General features: G+C 40.5%; 1 protein-coding gene across 6 annotated transcripts in view; it reads right to left on the bottom strand.

Annotated features, from left to right (window-relative positions):
• tbck (TBC1 domain containing kinase) overlaps positions 1-19,417 on the bottom strand; it is a 197,334-nt gene that overhangs the window by 140,538 nt on the left and 37,379 nt on the right. For 5 of the 6 annotated variants that reach the window (XM_043674337.1, XM_043674339.1, XM_043674341.1 and 2 more), the window contains exons 5-14: positions 17,580-17,653; positions 13,575-13,716; positions 9,798-9,858; positions 9,659-9,720; positions 8,538-8,599; positions 7,591-7,739; positions 5,949-6,081; positions 4,412-4,511; positions 2,717-2,766; positions 1,501-1,630 (exon numbers count right to left, since the gene is read on the bottom strand). In XM_043674337.1, coding sequence (XP_043530272.1) covers positions 1,501-1,630; positions 2,717-2,766; positions 4,412-4,511; positions 5,949-6,081; positions 7,591-7,739; positions 8,538-8,599; positions 9,659-9,720; positions 9,798-9,858; positions 13,575-13,716; positions 17,580-17,653 — 963 coding nt within the window. The remainder of the gene's footprint in view (positions 1-1,500; positions 1,631-2,716; positions 2,767-4,411; positions 4,512-5,948; positions 6,082-7,590; positions 7,740-8,537; positions 8,600-9,658; positions 9,721-9,797; positions 9,859-13,574; positions 13,717-17,579; positions 17,654-19,417) is intronic. The other variant, XM_043674340.1, reaches the window with a different exon arrangement.

Genomic DNA, 19,417 nt, shown 5'->3' with positions numbered 1-19,417 from the left:
CCACCTCCAAATCATCTGTGTAAATTATGATTAATTGCAGTCCCAACATTGATCCCTGAGACACATCATTAGTCACCAATTGCCAACTAGAAAAACACTCATTTATCCCCACTCTTTGCTTCCATGATGGTTAACCAATCCTCTATCCATGCTAATGTGTTGCCTTTAATGCCATGCATCTTTATCTTCTGGAGCAGCCTTTTGTGCGGCACCTTGTTGAGTGCCTTTTGGAAATGTAAATACACCACATCTACTGGGTTTCCATTGTCTACTGTACTCGTAATGTCTTCATGGAATTCCAGTAGATTACTTAAGCATGACCTGCCCTTCATGAATCCATCCTGCATCTGCCCAACAAGACAACTTCTATTTAGATGCTTTGCTATTTCTTCTTTGATAATAGACTCAAGCATCTTCCCCACTACAGAGACTAAGCTAACTGATCTATAATTCTCCATCTTTTGACTACCTCACGTTTTAAACAGTGGTGTCACATTTGCTGTTTTCCAATCTGCTGGAACTGCCCCAGAGTCCAGTGGATTTTGGAAAATTACCACAAGTGCATTTGTTATTTCTCCTGCCATTTCTTTTAGCACCCGTGGATGCATTCCATCAGGATCATCTAACTTCATATCCATTAGCTTGCCCAACACTACCTCTTTCGTGGTAACGATTCTTTCCCAGGTCCTCACCAACCTTTGTCTCTGTCAAACACTGGTATGCTATTCGTGTCCTCCACTGCGAAGACCCGACACAGAACACCTGTTCAATGCCTCGGCTATTTCCACATGTCCCATAACTAAATGCCCCTTCTCATCCTCTAAAGGACCAATATTTAGTTGAGCCACTATTTTTCATTTTACATATTTATAGAAACCTTTGCTATCTGTCTTTATATTCTAAGCTAGTTTATTCTCATAATCTATCTTACTTTTATTTATAGTTTATTTTGTGCTTTCTGTTGACCTTTAAAGCTTTCCCAATCTTCTGGGTTTCTGCTGATCTTGGCCATTTTGTGTGCCTTCTCTTTCAATTTGATAGCCTCCCTTATTTGCTTAGGCACCATCACTGCACCACCACAATCCATAGCTCCAGGCTGCAACATGAACATTAAAGTGCATTCCTCAGAAAAAAAAATGGATGCCCTGGGAACCTAGTTGGCTGGATGGCTGGTATAAATCAGATTATTGCCAATGGCATAGGGTTTATCCACATTCTGGCTCGGTTATTTTCAGTACCTACCACCTTGCCCTCCCTGTAGCAGTGGTTATGGCAGTGTAGTTTGTGCCTGCCTTTTGGGCACAGAATTCAAGAAGTCGAAGAAAATAAATATTAAAGTTATACAACATGCCTTTCCTTAACTCAGAAACTGGCAGGCCAAAGCTGAATGTCTCATTTGCCTTTTTAACCACCAATTTATTTGACAATGTGAAAATGTCAGATTTAATTTGCCTGAAGATTTCACATCTTTCTCCAGAAGTGCTAAAACGTCAATCCTACCTTTAGCAGCCTGTCAAAAAGAATAATTCGGTGCAGCTGGTACTCAGTGTCTTTCTCTCTTATAATGAGAGGCAGGGTGGCTGCTGCAGTAAGGTCATGGTTGCTGTTGGAAGGTGATATAGTCGACTGCCTGGGAAATTAAAGAAAACATTATACATCAGAGTTGCCATTTATGAGGGATAGAGGAAGCTTGCATGGAGCGTGGTTGCTGGGGTAGGCCATTGGGTGGAATGGCCTATTTCTATTCTGCAATTTCTACTTGACACTACATTTAATCTGACTCGGACAAAAGCAAACTTCTTTGACAAATAGATACATTGGTGCTTATTTAGAGTTAAGTTGCATACCTTTGATTCTCCTGTGACCTCCTAGTTTTGTGGACCTGGCCCATGAAGTCCAGATAGCCATTTGCAGCCATATTTCCAGATTTGTCCCATTTGAATTTTGTGGGCCTTTAAAACTTACGTAGGCTATTTTTAGTCTTAATGCCTTATTGTTGGATGAATATAAGATCAGAACTTGAGGATGTTTCTCTTAACGAATTGAGCCATCAGCAAACTGATGGGAAAGTTTCAAACATTTCACCCAGAGCCTGTTGCTATCTATATTATACTCTTATGCTGCCAATAAAGATAAAGGAGTTGTTTATTACTGGTTTTGGAACTGTTGCTGGACACTAATATTTTGTTGTTGCATGTTCTTCCAGCATTGTCACTGTCAGGTGAAAAACAACTGCATTGTTTTGTAATACCTGCAACACAACTTTAAGTGCAGACATTTGTTTTTCTCAAAACAAATACATTTTAGTAGAAGCACATCAAAATTGGTTAACGCCAGACAAGGAACACCAAGAAAAATAAAATCATGCGACTGGATTTCACAGGAAACTAGATTGCTCATCACCAAGGAAACAACATCAGTCTCCAATCTCCAAGAACAACACACCTGATGGGAAGCCATAGAATGCGAACCAGAGTAGGTAGGTCAGTTCTTCGCATCTGATCCATCATTGAATTAGATATCAGATAACTTATACTACAACATTTTTATCCACTTTTATTCTATGAGCCAGCATTCTCTATCTAGAGGGGGAAAGTTAGCAACTTTCCTCAAACTGTTAAGGTGGAACCCCTGAGTTTCTAACATCACCCTGTGATTAACCTACATTTCTGAAACTTAGTCCAGGTAACAATTAAGTGACAAGGCATTTACTCACTCATCTTCCAGCAAAGGATAAAACGCTTCTCCGGCGACATCTTTTAATCTCTACAAGACAAGCAAATTGAAGTGCCAGATAAATGCTGCAAAAATATAAAACAATATTGCTGTCCTAGTATGCAAACTAATCAATGGTCAATTGGATGGTCTGACTGTGTAGAACTTCACTGTTAGGCCGGGAGAGTGGATAATCTGGTAATTGAGAATTTGACTGAAATGGCCATGGAAATGGATAGGATAATAATGAGATCAAGCACCAAATGCTCAGTTCATCATCTTAAACATTTGGGTTTTTGAGTATTTTGCTCAAAAATGTCTATCAAAACAGGAATCACTGAGCAACAGAAATTTACCAACGAATGAGAAATACAGAGTTTGATTGCAACTAATTTACCAAACCATTATTATCAACCCAATTTCAGTCTCGGCCTTTGTATCTTCTGAAATAGCCCAAAAAGGGAACTCACAGTCGTTCAGTCATTAGCTCCTTTGTTACTTGCGCGCAATCACACCTCAAGGAATTTTCGTTCAGTTCGGAGACCTCTTCCGAATTACCAGTTCAGTAACAAAAACCATCATGATACCATTCCCCACCTTACACCTCAGAGCCAATTCTTTACAGACCTGCTAGCAAACAGCTAGAACCAATTTCTGACAAAAAAAGGCTTGAGATGCAGCAAATAAACATTTTATGTTAAACATCTGGATGGCCCGGGCTAAAAACAGAACATTTCCTACATGTTTGGTTGTTTGAGATACCTAAAACAATTAAGTAGGGGCTTTTTATTTCAGGCTATAATATACCGTCTGATCATTGTCTTATGTAGGCCTGAAAGGGTTAATATCTGGAAGCTTTTGGTGAGCTTCCTATATTATGGTGTCATAGAGTACCCATGAACACGAGGGAGAGAGAGAGAGAGTGAGAGAGAGTGAGAGTGTGAGAGAGAGGTGAGAGAGAGTGAGAGAGAGTGAGAGAGAGTGAGAGAGAGTGAGAGAGAGTGAGAGAGAGTGAGAGAGAGAGCGCGAGCGAGCGAGCGAGCGTGAGCGCATGTTAGGGAGATTGAGACAGTCACTCAAGAGATATACAAGTCCTCAAGTACTTTGTACATGGTTTGTAGTGATGAAATAAATACCCTATTGCTTATTTTACCCGACTCCTGAGATCGTTACAAGTTGTGACCAAAAGACAAACTACCTACACTAGCCGCAGTGGTAGTAATAATCACTATCATCAGATGGGCAAAACATTATTTCCTCGTAACATCTGTTCTCATGATAGTGACCAGAACTGCTTACAACAGCAAAACCACGTTAATACGATGATTTGCTGATAGGTAATTTCACATTTCAAAAAGAAACAGAATGCAATCCAAAGCATTGATGCATTAAAATTGATCACAACTTGAAACAACAGCCATATGTAGATGATTCACAAAAATAAAGGCCATAGCAGGCTTCTTACTGGGCCTTCTGTTCACACAGCCACACATATACATGACACCAGTGCTCACTGGACTGATGTATAAGTCTAAAAGTGTAAAAGCCATAAAGTTTAGAAAACTAGAGGAAATGAAAATTTTTTCCTGATTTACTGGATGTAGTTCTAATTTTAGTCAAGAAAATCAGCAGGATTCAATTTTCAAAAACGCTGTATTATTTACAAGCACATTGAAAGAATGATTTTAACACTTACATTTCTGAGTTGGCATAATGGCAGTGTCAGTGTGGTATCATCCAAGAGGAAACTTCTATCCCTCACTTGCCCAAAACTTTCTCCGTCTTCCAATATAAAGCTTAAAAAATGACCAGATTGAAATTCAAAACCTTTATTCCAGAAGCAGGTATTAAAACAGAACATGACAGAAATGTTTTCCATCTCTGAAGACAAAAACAGTTGAAGTTTCAGAACATGAAAGAACATCAGTCTTAAACATTCACTTTGTATCTCTCTTCACAGATGTGACCAGACTTGCTGAGTATTTCCAGCACTCAGTTTTCATTTCAGATTTCTAGCAGTTTGGAAATGTAGCATTTTGTTTAATTTCACAAGTCAGTCCAAAAACAGTTCAAGTTGGGAACATTTATTGGTTGATTTTAAAATACTCACAACCACTATAAATCTAAGTGGCTATAGACACAAGACAATAGGACCAGACCTGTTTGTTACTTACTCACTTGTCATGTATTCTTTGTCTAACAGATTGGTCCTCTGACATTTCATTCAATAACACAATAGAAACTTAGGCATAATAGATATATTTTCATTTTTCATTCATAATTTGGCCCTGTGAAGTTTCAACTAAAGAATGGTCGATAAAGCACCAGACTCTTTGGTCTATCCTGACCAAAGATGGGAATGGGAATTTATAGCATATAAACAATGAAGCAGAGTAGAGTACCAACGATTGACAAATCAGTGCTTTGAAGTCACGTGCTGCAATATTAAATTCTACACTCTCATCATGAAATTTACAATGGAAACTGCCTTGATAAGTATGATACATTGTCATTATACACTACTGCCAGTGGTAATGCAAGAATTCCTCTGTTGTTAGACAGTGCACCCACAACATAATAGATTTGCATGTGTTGTTGCTATTTTAAATGTGGACATAGGAATGACTAAAATAATTAAAAGGAAGGTTTTTAATAAACAATAAATTTCAATGTACTGAACTACATCCACAAGTTAGTTGAGTGTCCGAAGCCTTCTCAAATATGCTTTGATTTTCAGAATTTCAAACCTCGCAGGTCTACCAGGAAAGAACATTAGTGTTATTATAGCGACAATTCCAACTCAAGAGTGGAAGGAAACAAAATATCTTTTTGATATAATCATGCTGGCCAAATAATTTACCTCACCAGCAACCATCAGATCACTTTCTGAGACAGTATACACAGCCTTTACTATTTCCCTCCTCACTATCCAAAGCCCCAGATCCAGGTGAAGCAGCGATTTACCTGCACTTCACTCAATCTAATGTCCTTCCAAGATAGCAGCAGAGTAGCAGAGCAACATGCGGGCTCCTCAGCCCAGAGCTCATCTACTCTGTCCACTTTACTTTTTATCCCCTTCTCTCTCTCCCCACAGATGCTATCAAGTTTCTCCAGCAGTTTCTGTTTTTATTTATTTCAGATCTTCTTTGTTTTATATCAGTATAAAAAGAGTGCTAAGCAGACAAACATGATGTAACTGGGTCTTAGAAGTTTCAAAGGGGTTTTTGACTTACTTTGACAATGTACAAATTGGAGGTTTGGAGCGAATGATTCCTTTGATTGTAAGTTCCTTCTCCAAGTCCCCTCCAGCCAAACACCACAGATAATAGACTTCATCAATAGATCTTTCTGAAAGATAATCTTCATCTGCGTGGAAAAAAAATGTCTTGGTAACACTGCACCTTTGGGAAATCTGGGTACTAAATATCTAATCAATTTGATGGCTTCATTTCCTATAGAGCTACCGTGCACACTTATCATATGCTCAAACTTGCCAATGACAGAAGATATCAACAGTCTACAGAAACAGCTATCAAGGTTTTCACAATATCAAGAGTTGATCCTGACTCTGTACATGGGTTAAAAGGATGAAATTACAAGAACGTGGTGCACAAATTAAGTGTGTATTTCATTTTCTCATCAGTTACGATGATTTTGGGATGCTTTGTGAGAAAGGGTGGTGGAAGCAGATTTAACTGTACCGTCCAAATGGGAATTGAATATTATATTAAAAGGAAACATTTGAAAAAGTTATGAGGAAAGATGAGGGGAATTTAATGACATGGATTACAATGAGCTGAACTGACTTCCTCCTAAGCTGATTCTATAACCAACATTATTCATTGCTTTCCATCTTGCATTTGATCAGATAGCTTGGATCAGCTAGCTTATCCTTTCATTCATTACAACTTAAAACAGTGCTGAGGATTAACCTCTGTGACTCCATTTTGTATTAGATACTTCCTTTTACCCCAGAACTGGTGACAAAGCGCTGAGACCAAAAATCTTTCACCTTATCTCCTACGCCATTGATACTGCAGACCTGCTAAACATTTCCACCATTTTCTGGTTTTATTTCAAATTGTCTCTGTACTGACAACAAAACTGAAATATGCAAGGAGACAAGTCTATTATGTGGATATTAAAATAGGGTAGATGTTTGAAATAAATACCCACCCTCAACATTTCATCTCCTTAATCATTACCCATCTTTGTTAGATTTGAGCATTTTTTGGCATTTAGAACTGAATATTCTCCTCAGTTACAAATGCTCAACAGTTTGGTTTGAGAATCACATCACATCTACCTTAAAGTTTTAAGCATGACCAGAAAACTTAGTCCGAACATAAATATGCTGATGAAACAACAGCCCTGTTATTACCAACATTTTGAGTGCAGAGTGAAATAATCTCCATTGCATTCTGCGTTGTACTTCGATGTGCAAACTAGCATGATCAGGTGATAGTCTCTTTGCTGCTCTAGCCCAATTTCCACAACACAATGAAAATATGGTCAGGTTTCAATGCTCAGTCAGGCAACTGGATCAGCATCACCAGGGATTCAACTTAACAGTACTTGTGTCAGGAAAACTAAACCGACATAACATGCACCTCAAAATGTGGAGCAATTACTCAGAAAAAGCTACTATCTCAAAAGGTTTCCTTCAACAGAAAGCATCACTTAATGAACCTCAGAGTTACTGCACTGACATCATAGTTAGTGCTGTGCTACCCAGTACAAAACTTCTATATTTTTTTCACATGTTTCTAATAAGCAGCCCAGATGAAATACAGCCATTATCTGCATCTCAATACACATTTGTATAATATGGCCAACATAGAACTTTGGAATATTTGGAATAAATCTCCCAAATACCTTTGTAGAATGTGCCCAGGTCCTCAGGAATGATTAAATCAGCACAACGCAGAGAGGATGTAAAGAGACCATCAGGTTTGCGGTACGGCTTGTACAAAGCAGAAACTTCAGCGAATACACTGTCTTGTAGCAGTTCAGCTGGAGTTGGCCTAATAGACAAACAGATTCCAAAACACATTGACATGCAACAGGAACAAAATTGTTATTGTAGACAGACATTCCAGAGAAGCGATACAATAAGTCATGCAACATATAAACTTTAAAAAGAACTTGGGTTGCTGCTACTTCATAACAGCATGTGGATTCAATGACTGGAATCCCTCTTGACACAGTTCACCATGCCAGAGAACTGCCAAGTGAAGGCAGGAGCCTTGTTTCCCCAGTGCCCACAACCCCACCAAAGGAGAACAATCAAAATCTAAAGTCGTCGTTACTCAAGGCTCCACATGTGGCTGCTGAGAGATACTGTAAAATGTTGAGAGGAAAGGGTGATTTGCAATTTAACTGATACTCAAATTAGTTAATACTATAAGAAACCATTTTACAAAGGTTGGGTACTTTCAAATTAGCTTAGCACTGGAATGTTCCACAGTAAGACTGTTCCTAATTTCCAGTCTTGCTAGCAAGGGATCGAAGACGTCTCCTGCAATAAGACAACTCTTGTCTATGACTGCAGGAAAGGCACATCATCGGGTAGAGTTCAGGGAATTTCATACTGCAACTAACTTCTCCAACTTGGGATGCTGGATATCCAAAGTGGGAAAATGCCCACATTCCCGATAAACAAGTCACCCACCTTGATAAAAACGTTGGACTACACAAGTGTACAAGCTCATAACAAATGAGGCTAATATAGTAGAAATATCAGACTGGTTTTATTTTATCTTAGAGAGAATTCATTTAGATTTAGCATTTGAAATTTGCTTTGAAGTTGTGAAATCACTCACCTTTCGGATGGGTGAAAGGTCAGGCATTTTTTCAACAGTGTTTGAACATCTTTGGGTAAGTCCTTTGAGAAGATGAAACAGCATTTATATGCATCAATAAGTGTGCAGAGGGCAAATCAACTTCACATTTGGAACTAAGCAAATACTCTGTTTCATATATTTAGATCTGCTATCTCTACCATTGAAAATTTCAGATCTATCTTCAAAATTCCTTGAGTATAGGTAGAGATGTTGGTCAGTCCCATGAATAAGGTTGCCTTACAGTTTGATATGTGCTGCTACAATGCAATGACCCTGGGGTATAACAATGAGTCCCTAATCAGTAATCAGTATTTAATCTGCAAGGGAATCATGGATTATGGGGAAAAGGCAGGAAAGTGGAGTTGAGGGTTATTAGATTAGCCATGATCTCACTGGGCAGTGGGGTAGATTTGGTGGCCTGAATGGACCACTTCTGCTCCTATGTCTTACAGTGTGATGTTCCAAACTGGGTATCAGCTGTATGCTCATACCTACATCTCCAATCCTTCAGTACGTAAATTGCTACCCTTCAGTAAATTTCAATTATTCTCATGACTCAACCTGAATCTCTAGAACGTTGGGAGTATCTAACAGACATGGGATTTTTACTCATAGAATCATAAAAAAAAGAGCTGTAGAAAGAGCTGAGACCTTATTCAAGTGGTATTCATACCTGGGACAATGGTAGAAGATCATGAAGGTAAGGAAGTGGTGAATAGTTGGAATATTCTATAGAAAGATATCTATAGATGTATATGGAAGAGTGGGGGAGGAATGGAGAGTAGTAATCATCAGGGCAATATTCAGAAGTGGCATAACGGCAGCAAGGAACGGGGAGAGAATATAAAATGAATAATAGGAGCAGACATAGTCCGTTTGAGCCCTCCAGCCATAATAAAAGATTTTGGCTCAACTACTCCAGGCCTCAACTCCTCTTTCTAGCAGCTCTTCATAACCTTCAAATCCCTGAAGAATCCGAGAGGAGAGAAAAAACAGCAATGTTGCACTATGATATCCGGTCTTTCCATCACTTTATCACACTGTACAATGTAGTGATGACAATTAGAATCATTACAAAATACAATGTCAGTAAAGCAAACCATGGTAATCTCCAAGCAGCCATGCTCTTCTGATATCACAGTCAAGATATCATCCACACAACCTGCAAAACAAACCTGGAATAAGTACAAGATGGAGAAACTAAATCATTGACACACACTGTGATGAAAACAGTCTTACCTAGATTTAGGATAAATTTTAGCCGTTCAGAAATATCCACATTCTGGAGCAGTTTGTGACCCTGCACAAAATAAATACGCGTAGTCAGGTTTTTTTTCGTAAATGTGGTCTTATATCACAGTTATAATTGATTTGTTACATGCAATACATCTGGAAAGAAAAAGAGGTTGAATGAATAGTTTTGTTTTGTCTAACTTGAAAGTCCTGGCATGCTTGCTTTCATGTATTGCTTGTGTTTCACCACATATGGTTTGATTTCATTGGCAAAAGAAAGCAAGTTGCCAGGGGAAAATGCAGAGGTCTTTGATAGAAGCTAATATCCTTAATTGGATAGCCAGTAAGTGGCACATCCAACTTAATGCAAAGAAATGGAAGTGATATTACAAAAACTAATACTTGTACACACTTGGAGTGAACATATTCAACTATTATGGAAAATGCAGCTTGTTAAGGTCATAACTGCAACTGTACCATTCCGTAGCTTCTCCACAGGGCCAGGAATAATTTCAGTGTTACAAGTTTACAAAGACGACTTTTAGTGTGGAGGAGTTTTGGGATTAATGATAAAAATGAAGATAGAATGCATGACATATGGATACAGAACTCACACCTGGGTCCTCACTGTTACTTGCTACACTACCATTGTTCTTATCGCACATGCATAATCCAATGGGAGAGCAACTAGTGAAAGCTGCATTTGGAAAAGTATGTACATCCTCTTTTTAAGACTCGAGGGCCAGGGTAAATCTAGGGTGGCAATGCAGAAAAAAAAAAGCCTTGACATGGGTAAGTGGTGAAGAAACAAAGCTTAGAAACAAGAGAGAGACAGTGATTAATGTATTGACAAACCTCAGGCGCAACTGTCTTTGGCTGGTATACCACATGTGGTTAGAATGTACCCACCATGTCGTCATGAGTGTTCCCATCACTAATTTTCTATAATCTTTACCACATGCTCAGCTATTTTTTTTTGACAGAATAATCATCTCTGTTTTATGTCATTACAGTTTCTGACCGCAAGATGACATTTGTTTGGTTCCCTTTTCTATCATCGACATCCAATCAGTCAAGTCTGTTGCCATCGATACACAATGGGTCAATGAGCAGAAGCTAACAAGGCAAGGAAGATGATTACAAGAACAGCCACATTTTTTAGGAATTAAAGATGTAGACTTCTATTTCACAACTGGACCACTGGTTACAGGGGATGATTCCTATACCTCGAGCTGAGAGATTAACATCCAGCACATGGAAAATAACACTTTTTTCAAATGTATCAAGTGCCACATCAAAAAAATGTATTCTCTTTGCTCCCTTGATAAAAGTTACAAACTGCATTGGCCAAACTAATTACATTTCTTAATTTTCAAGTAGAGTCAGAGGTTAGGTCATACTCCTGATCAAGAAAGGAATGATGTGTATTTATACAACTCTTTCCACATAAGAACTTAAGAACTAGGAGCAGGAGTAGACCATCTGGCCACTCAAGCCTGCTCCGCCATTCAATAAGCTCATAGCTGATCTTATTGTGCGCTCAGCTCCACTTACCTGCCTGCTCACCATAACCCTTTAAGTTTCCTAAAGAGTAATGAGGTAAATGACCAATTGGTTTATTGGTGTTACTCAGGAATATAAAATTTGTACATGGGAAGAGCTACGTGGCCCAGATGGTGTTGATGCTTACACGGCCTGACATTAAAACAGGTCTAAGAGTGAAACACAAAAAGCTAGCAAGGAATCTCTTCCTCTGAGGCAGAACTGGTGGTGTGAGTCCCTTGGCGATTAAACAGTCCGACGCTCAAATTATTCCAAACAGTCAGAAGGGGAGCAGGTGGTATTTGCTGCATTGGCTGCTGGGGAATGCTCAGATATTTGTATGCTCAGTGTGCTGTTTCTGCTTGGGCTCTACTTGGCTTGTGGGAGACTCTCAATATGGTCAGCACCTTCACAGATAGTTCTTCTCCACCTTTGGAGAGTCCTCGGTTCGAGATCCCCAAGGGATACTGCAATTCCTATGCCCTCCTGGTAACTGCGAGCTATGAGGAGGCTTGAAGTAGAGAGCTCGATATGGAAGGTGTGTGTCAGGCATGGGGATGAAGCTGATAACCTATGCCTCCATATTGAGGATGTTGGTGAAGTATAGCGAACCAGTTCCAAAATCAGAAGGAAACCTCAATGTGGAGACTATTGACCTATTACTGTACACCCGGAAAGGGTTCTGACAGAGAGTCCCTCTACAGTGTCATCTCTCATTCAAAAGGCCAACTGCCTCCACACCACCCTCCTCCCCAAACCTCCATTCCTTGTTTCCCAGTATTTGTGCATTAGTGTCAACATCTGGGAAGCAAAGGATGGTATTCCCATTTAACTCAGTAGCACCCTGGCACATAGCCTGGCTAGATCATTGCAGGTCATCAAAGACCAAAAGCAGTGTGTGACTATCCTGAGGAATATCTCTGTTCAGTCCATGAGCATAACAGTGAGCTTTCTCTTGCTCCAAGTTGCTCCCACTCTGAACTCTCTGTCCACAACCTGGTGCAATGTTCCAGTAAAATTCAATGCAAGCTTGATGAATTCTACCTCATCTTTTGAATCAGTACTATGAATTCAATACTGAGTTCAACAATTTGTCATCACTTTGCCTCAATTCTTTATTAATTCATTCCTCTTATATCCAGTTGTTTTCCAGTTATTCCTACCTGATCTGGATACCTTTATCCATTATTATGTGGAAGGTCTGTTAATTCAATGGCTACATTGCAAGATACTAAATGGAGTGGGCTCAGTCCCTGTACCAGCTACAGGTAGTTCATGAAGACCTGCCTTCTTTTCTTGCTCTGTACTTGCAGAATGGTGCTCACCCCTCCTCCCCCCCCCCCCCCCCCACTCTGGTTCTTTGTGGATTATGGCTAATTACCCATTGCCTATAACATATTTTGTTACTTAATTTTTCATGCCTTTCAATCTTTCACAGACATATCTGAAATAACTCCATGAAGACTGGCATCCCATCACCAAATCACCTTTTATTTACAGATGCTTAGTACATGACACTGACCCAGCTAGCTCAGAGCTGGCTCCGAGAGTGAGCAGAACCCCTGACACGCCTCTTTCTATCTGTCAGCCAGGGCTCCCTGATTGAACCAGATTAACAACCCCAATCAGGGAACTCATATTCTATGCAATCCATCTGGCTGACATCTCTCCAATCATTATTCTATTCTTTTGCTGTTCCCACTCTTCCCTTCACTTTCACTCTCTCAAATCCATTTGTATTTGCTATCCTTTCATCGTTCTGCTGACAGGTCATCACTGACCTGAAACAATCGGTTGGTTTCTCTCCATTGCTGCTACTTTACATTCAGACTCTTTTCAGCATTTGTTGTTTTTTTTTCAAATTAGTGATTCCAATTAGTGATTAACCCTTCCTGCTAATACAGAGTACTGGTTCTACTGAGGGCTGAGGTGCTCATAGGTTGAAGGAGATCTTCCAAGTCTATTTTATGATGGTTAGAGGGACAATGGATACTTTGAGTACATTTCTCCTCTTCTTTCATAAACAAAAAAAAAATTAGTAAGGAGAAAATTTGTACAAACTCCCTTCCAGAATAAGCACCAGGATAGTGCATGTAATTTTATGCCTTTGTCGGAGTGAAGGACCAATTAGGTCTAAAATGTTTCTATTTAAGGGAAAAACAATCCACACCATCAAAGCTCTTTCCATCACAGCCTGCTGTTAGTTCAAGCAAAAATAAAGGAGCTGGTTCTGCAACGTACCACACAAAGTTCCAAGAGTATGACACCGAGAGACCACACGTCGGCCTTAGGACCCGAAGGTGATGACCTGTCGCTCTGATTGTGATCAGTGGACTTGACCAGGCCCTGAGCAATGACCTCAGGTGCCAAATATGAAGGATACCTAAACACAACCCATAAATACACATTAACCAACAGCAAGCCTGAAGGCATTAAAAGTGTTTCTTTTGAGTCGATTCAAACAGCTGCTTTTTAAAAAAGTTTTAGCAGCTCATTAAGTTATTTCTAATGATCTTCTAAGCTATCCAATTTCTCTCCATCTTTTATACAGATACTTACTCTGGGGTAATCATTTCTAAGTAGATCGGCTTTCCTTTAGTCTGCCTTGACCAGATGTTCAATGATAGCCTTAAACCAGATATTCTGCAGTGATAAAAACACTGAGAGGAGCTGGCACAGATTCAGGCACTCATTCAGGCTCTGCAGACAATTGCAATCATGTTTTACAACAGTTTGCTTGTGGATATATACGAGTTGCCTGCCTTGGCCTGCCAGCTGCTGCTAACATATTCTTCGAAGCTTTTCTCAATGTATCTAAAAAGAGATATGCCTTCATTCAGCACTTTTCACAGCCTCAAGACACCACAAAGCATTTCACAGGTAGTTAGGTTGTAAAGGATCACATATCTTTCTGTTTTATATTGTAAACTGAAATGCAGGTTGCTCTGTAATGTTGCTGAAACATCAGAAGAGTTTTGCAACTTGCCGTGCAAGGCAATGTTGTTTTGAGACAGAGTGGCACTAAGAGTCTTTGTGCTGAAGTAAAACTGCCTGACAACAGCCCTCCAACTGGGTGAGCTACAGTTTGTTAGAATGCAGTTAAGTGCAGGGCTGCCAGACACCACCACAACCAGTAATGTGAATACTTAGGAGGCTGAGGGTGACCTTATGGAGGTTTGTGAAATCATGAGGGGCATAGATAGGGTGAATAATCCAGGTCTTTTCCCCAGCATTCAGGAGTCCAAAACTAGAGGCTTAGGTTTAAAGTGAGGGGGGAGAGATTTGAAAGGAACCTGAAGAGTAACTGTTTCACAGAAGGTGTTGTGCATATGGAATGAGTTGTCAGGGCAAGTGGAGGAGGTGAATACAATTATAACATTTAAAAGACATTTGGGCAAGTACATGGATAGCAAAAGTTTAGAGGGATATAGGCCAAAAGCAGGAAAATGGGATTAGTTCAGTTGAGAAAACCTGGTCGGCATGGACATGTTGGGCTGAAGAGCCTGTTTCTGTGCTGTATGACTCTGTCTCTCCCTCTCCATCCCAGCTTGGGTGATAAACAGAGAAACCAGGCAAGTTAAAAGTAAATTGTTATAAAAGGAAATAACCACCTGATCAAGTATCAATGCAAACAACCATCATGGTTATATTGACAATAGTGTTTTATACTGTGAAATCAAAAGGAATTGAGAGAGGTAATTTAGCCCACCATTGAGATGTGGATTTTTGATCTCCAGAATTCTACGCCCTATCTACATTTTTTTCCATGCGTAACATTGTGTCAAACCATCTGTTTTATTTTGTCTGCAGTTGAGATTTTATGCATGTATGCACGTGTGTGTATATTTGGGTGTTTTGAAGGGATAAAGTTAAAGTCACATAATGGTAGATTATGAAGCCTTTCTTTGCCATGTGTTAAAGTTAAATTGTTACAATAAATATAGTTATTTTCTATTAATGATGAAACCTGGTGCAATTTACTTGAGTGGCGATAAACAGTGAGGCAAATTGGTGGTTTATTTGGAACTTGTTTATTTGGTGACGGCTTGGGGAACAATGAGACATGATTATACGTGCACTTTTCCCAGTTAAGTTATACTAAGGTTCTTCATAGCACAGTCACTGTCATAATGTAGGCAGCAAATTTGTACACTGTAAGCTCCCACAAATCAGATGAGAGCCCAGATTGTCAGTGGCAAAAGTGCGCCTTTATGTTTGCTTGTTGCTGCTGTTGGGACTCTCAGAGCAGATGATCATAGCAGAGATCCAAACACAGGTGAGGAAAGGGAGCAGTGAAATCACCAGCTGGGGTTACTCCCCTGAAGTGGAGCATGCTGGCTGTGTTATGGTGAGTTTTCTTTTCAACAATATTTAAAGAGCTCTTGAACGTTGAAAAGAATTTGAATTGTTGTTAAGTTTGTGGTCAGCGTGGGTTGAGGATGGGATGAAGGAGAATGTGTACTGCCAGAGATGGGGTGCACTGTCAGGGCAGAGGTTAGCAGTATCAGGCCAATAACACAGTATTAGCAATGTCAGGGTTGGTGGTGGGAGTGGGAAGAGAAATAGGTGTTTTATTCTCAAGTTTACATTTGAAAAAGACATTTCCTGTTCAGTACAGTTCCTGCTGTTCATCATTGTCAATTAAGGTACTGGTTCCATGATTAACAACTGGAGAATCCAACAGCAGATATCCTCAGCAGGTTCCCTGATGCTCAGGTCAGTGTTGGAGTCATCCTTGGAGGAGTTGAGCCAGTATATCTTGGCTCACTGGGTTCAAACTTTCTCGGTAGTTCCCAAGCATATGGGCATTTGTCAAGTTGCCACTGGAAGATTTGGTCTGACCAGTTTAGAAGGATCTCTATTGGGAGAAAGTGAGGATTGCAGATGCTAGAGATCAGAGTCAAAAGGTGTGGTGCTGGAAAAGCCGGTCAGGCAGCATTGAGGAGCAGGAGAGATGATGTTTAAACATGAGTTCTTCACCAGGAATGAGGGGGTGGCCCAAGGGGGCTGAGAGATAAATGGGTGTGAGAGGGATGGATGCTGGTGGGTAGGTAGTTGGGAATGCAATAGATAGATGAAGGTGAGGGGTGATAGTGATAGGTCGGAGCGGAGGGTGGAGCAGATAGGTGGGAATGGACAGGTGGGACAGTTCAAAAGGGTGGGGCTGAGTTGGAAGGTTGGATCTTGGATAAAGTAGGGAAAGGAGTAATGAGATGTTGGGTGGCTAGAGTTTAGTGGTGGAGGAGGCCCAGTACTGGCATGTCCTTGGTGGAGTGGGATGTGGAGTTAAAGTGTTGGCCACAGGCCAGTGGGGTTGTTTAGTGTGTGTGTCCAAGAGATGTATTCTGAAACATTCCACAAGTTGGCATCCTGTCTCCCCAATGTAGAGGAGAACACATCAAGGGCAATGGACACAGTAGATGACATTTGTGGAGGTCCATGGCTGACAGACCTGTACTTCCACACACGTCATCTATTGTGTCTTGGACCTCTAGCCACCCAATGCCTGAAGGAAGAACATCTCATCTTCTGCCTTGGGACCCTTCAACCATACAGGATCAATGGGGGTCAATTTCACCAGTTTCCTCATTTCCCCTCTCCCCACCTAATCCCAGATCCAACCTTCCAACTTGGCACCGCACTCTTAAACTATCCTATCTGTTAATCTTCCTTTCCATTTATCCATTCCAACCTATCACCATCACCCCCCAATCTTCATCTACCTATCGCAATCCCAGGTGCACCTCCACCTCCCCCTCCCCCCTATTTATATCTCAGCCCCCTTAGGCCATCCCTCATTCCTGATGAAGAGCTCATGCTCAAAACATTGACTCTCCTACTCCTTGGATGCTGCCTGACTGGCTGTGCTTTTCCAGCAGCACACTTTTTGACAGGGATCTCTATTGGTCATGATGCTGGAGAGAATTCACCTGCACTTCCTTGAAATAGCATTATGAGATCTTTTCCTTCTATGGGAGAAGGGAGGTGGAGTCGTGGTTAGATGTCTTGACCAAAAGACGATGTCTTGGACATAGCAGCCCACCCTGAGTATTGCACTGGATTGTCAGCCTGGGTTCAATTCAGCTAAGGGATTCTTGACTCCACAACCTTCAGAATCGAACTGCCTTAATTCTTCCCATTTTCAAAAAGCAAAGAAATAAAAATTCATACCAACTGCCCCAAATACAGACATACTCATAACAGCAGTCACGTTCAAATCCTTCTGATTTCTAGTTGGATTCTTACCCAATAGGGAAGTCAACATCAGCATTGTGACCAGTCATGTGATACAGTCCAAACTTCGCCAACTTAACATGACCCTGTTATCATTTAAAAAAAAAGTACAAATATGTTAAAATGAAGTGGCTTTGCCAGGAATACAAGTCAGAGCATCTCTGAATTCAGAAGAAACTAAAGCACTCACTCTTCCCACTTGTCTTATAAGCTGCCTATTGTTGGATATGACTCGGGATCAATCAGGTCATCCCATTTATGACATGGAATTATTCAACACTATTGACTGACATTGCTTTCTGCATTATATCATACACTAATGTTTATCCCGTGCAGTGTAGAACAGCAGAGAAATATAACACACCTCTAAGTCTGTCTTTTCTCTCACAGGGAATCAAAGCTGCTTATTCAGTCTTTCAACCTGTTATGGACCAGACCAGGTCCCCTCAAAATATATCAAGTAGGTAGCCTAGACTCTAACTTTTTCTTAAGTAAATGCGAGGAGCTGTGTTCCAGATGCAATTCGATTGGTCAACCTACTCGACATTAAGCAAAACATAATTTATTCAAATATTATAGTTAAACTACAACAAAAGAAAGAGGAACTTGGGAAATAACTTAACTCTATTGGAAAATTTAACAGAATAATTAGGTTATTTTACTATTAAACAGTAACTGCTCCTGGGGGTAAGGGGTAGATGTGGGGGTATGGGTGGGTTGCGCTTCGGCGGGGCAGTGTGGACTTGTTGGGCCGAAGGGCCTGTTTCCACACTGTAAGTAATCTAATCTAATCTAATCTAATAATTAGGTTATTTTACTATTAAACAGTAACTGTTCCAATATAGTAACATTGCATATACACACCTGTGACAAAAAGGCCAATTCAGAAAACAGAAAGTCTCACATGCAGTTCTCCAATCCAGGAATAGAGAACACCAAAAGACAATTCTGAGACAAATGTCAGAGACAGAGTATGTAACAGCTGGGAGAGATTCACTGCGTTCAAACCCTGTTGAGACCCCAGCAACAATGGCCGAAAGTTAACTAAAATCCTGGATCTGTGGGAGCTTGACCACACTCACTCAGGCTGCTTCTATTGTTCCAACCATTTAAAGACACTCCAAGGCCTCTCAAGTTGCTTATCTTCTCATAGAATGCTCGACACCTGTCTCCAGATCTCTCTCTAAAATAAACCAGGGCAAAACACACCTCTTTAAGCCTCAGTATGTCACAGACCTTCACTGGGCTCAGTACAGAACCTGCCAGGAACACAGGAGTAAGATTCACACAAAAACAAATGAACTCCATCAAATGAAGATGTCAGTCAATGGAACAGTGTGCATCATTTGCTACAATCCAACTGAAGAACACCATTACCTGTAAAATGTGGAACAGAGTAGCTACGCATCCAAACCTTGCATACTGACCTCATTAACCATCATTGGCTGCTTCACATCTCATCGTTAAGTCTCACGCAATTCTGGACCCTGATCTGTAGCTCTCCAGCAACTAAGAACCTACTACCAATTGTCAGGGTACTGTAGGACCTGTTATCCAGCCTTGCATAGTTCCAGAAACTACTCGAGTTTAGGCTACTCCAAGATCTGCTGAGCAGCTACAGATAGTCACAGGATCTTGCTTATTAGCCTGGGGCTATGACAAATCTTTGAGGTAAAAACAATGACTGCAGATGCTGGAAACCAAATTCTGGATTAGTGGTGCTGGAAGAGCACAGCAGTTCAGGCAGCATCCAAGGAGCAGCGAAATCAACGTTTTGGGCAAAAGCCCTTCATCAGGAATAAAGGCAGAGAGCCTGAAGAGTGGAGAGATAAGCTAGAGGTGGGTGGGGG

This window comes from Chiloscyllium plagiosum, chromosome 32 (genome assembly GCF_004010195.1).
Source record: "Chiloscyllium plagiosum isolate BGI_BamShark_2017 chromosome 32, ASM401019v2, whole genome shotgun sequence".
Lineage (NCBI taxonomy): Eukaryota > Metazoa > Chordata > Chondrichthyes > Orectolobiformes > Hemiscylliidae > Chiloscyllium > Chiloscyllium plagiosum.
This window is presented reverse-complemented; position numbering and strand designations above follow the sequence as displayed.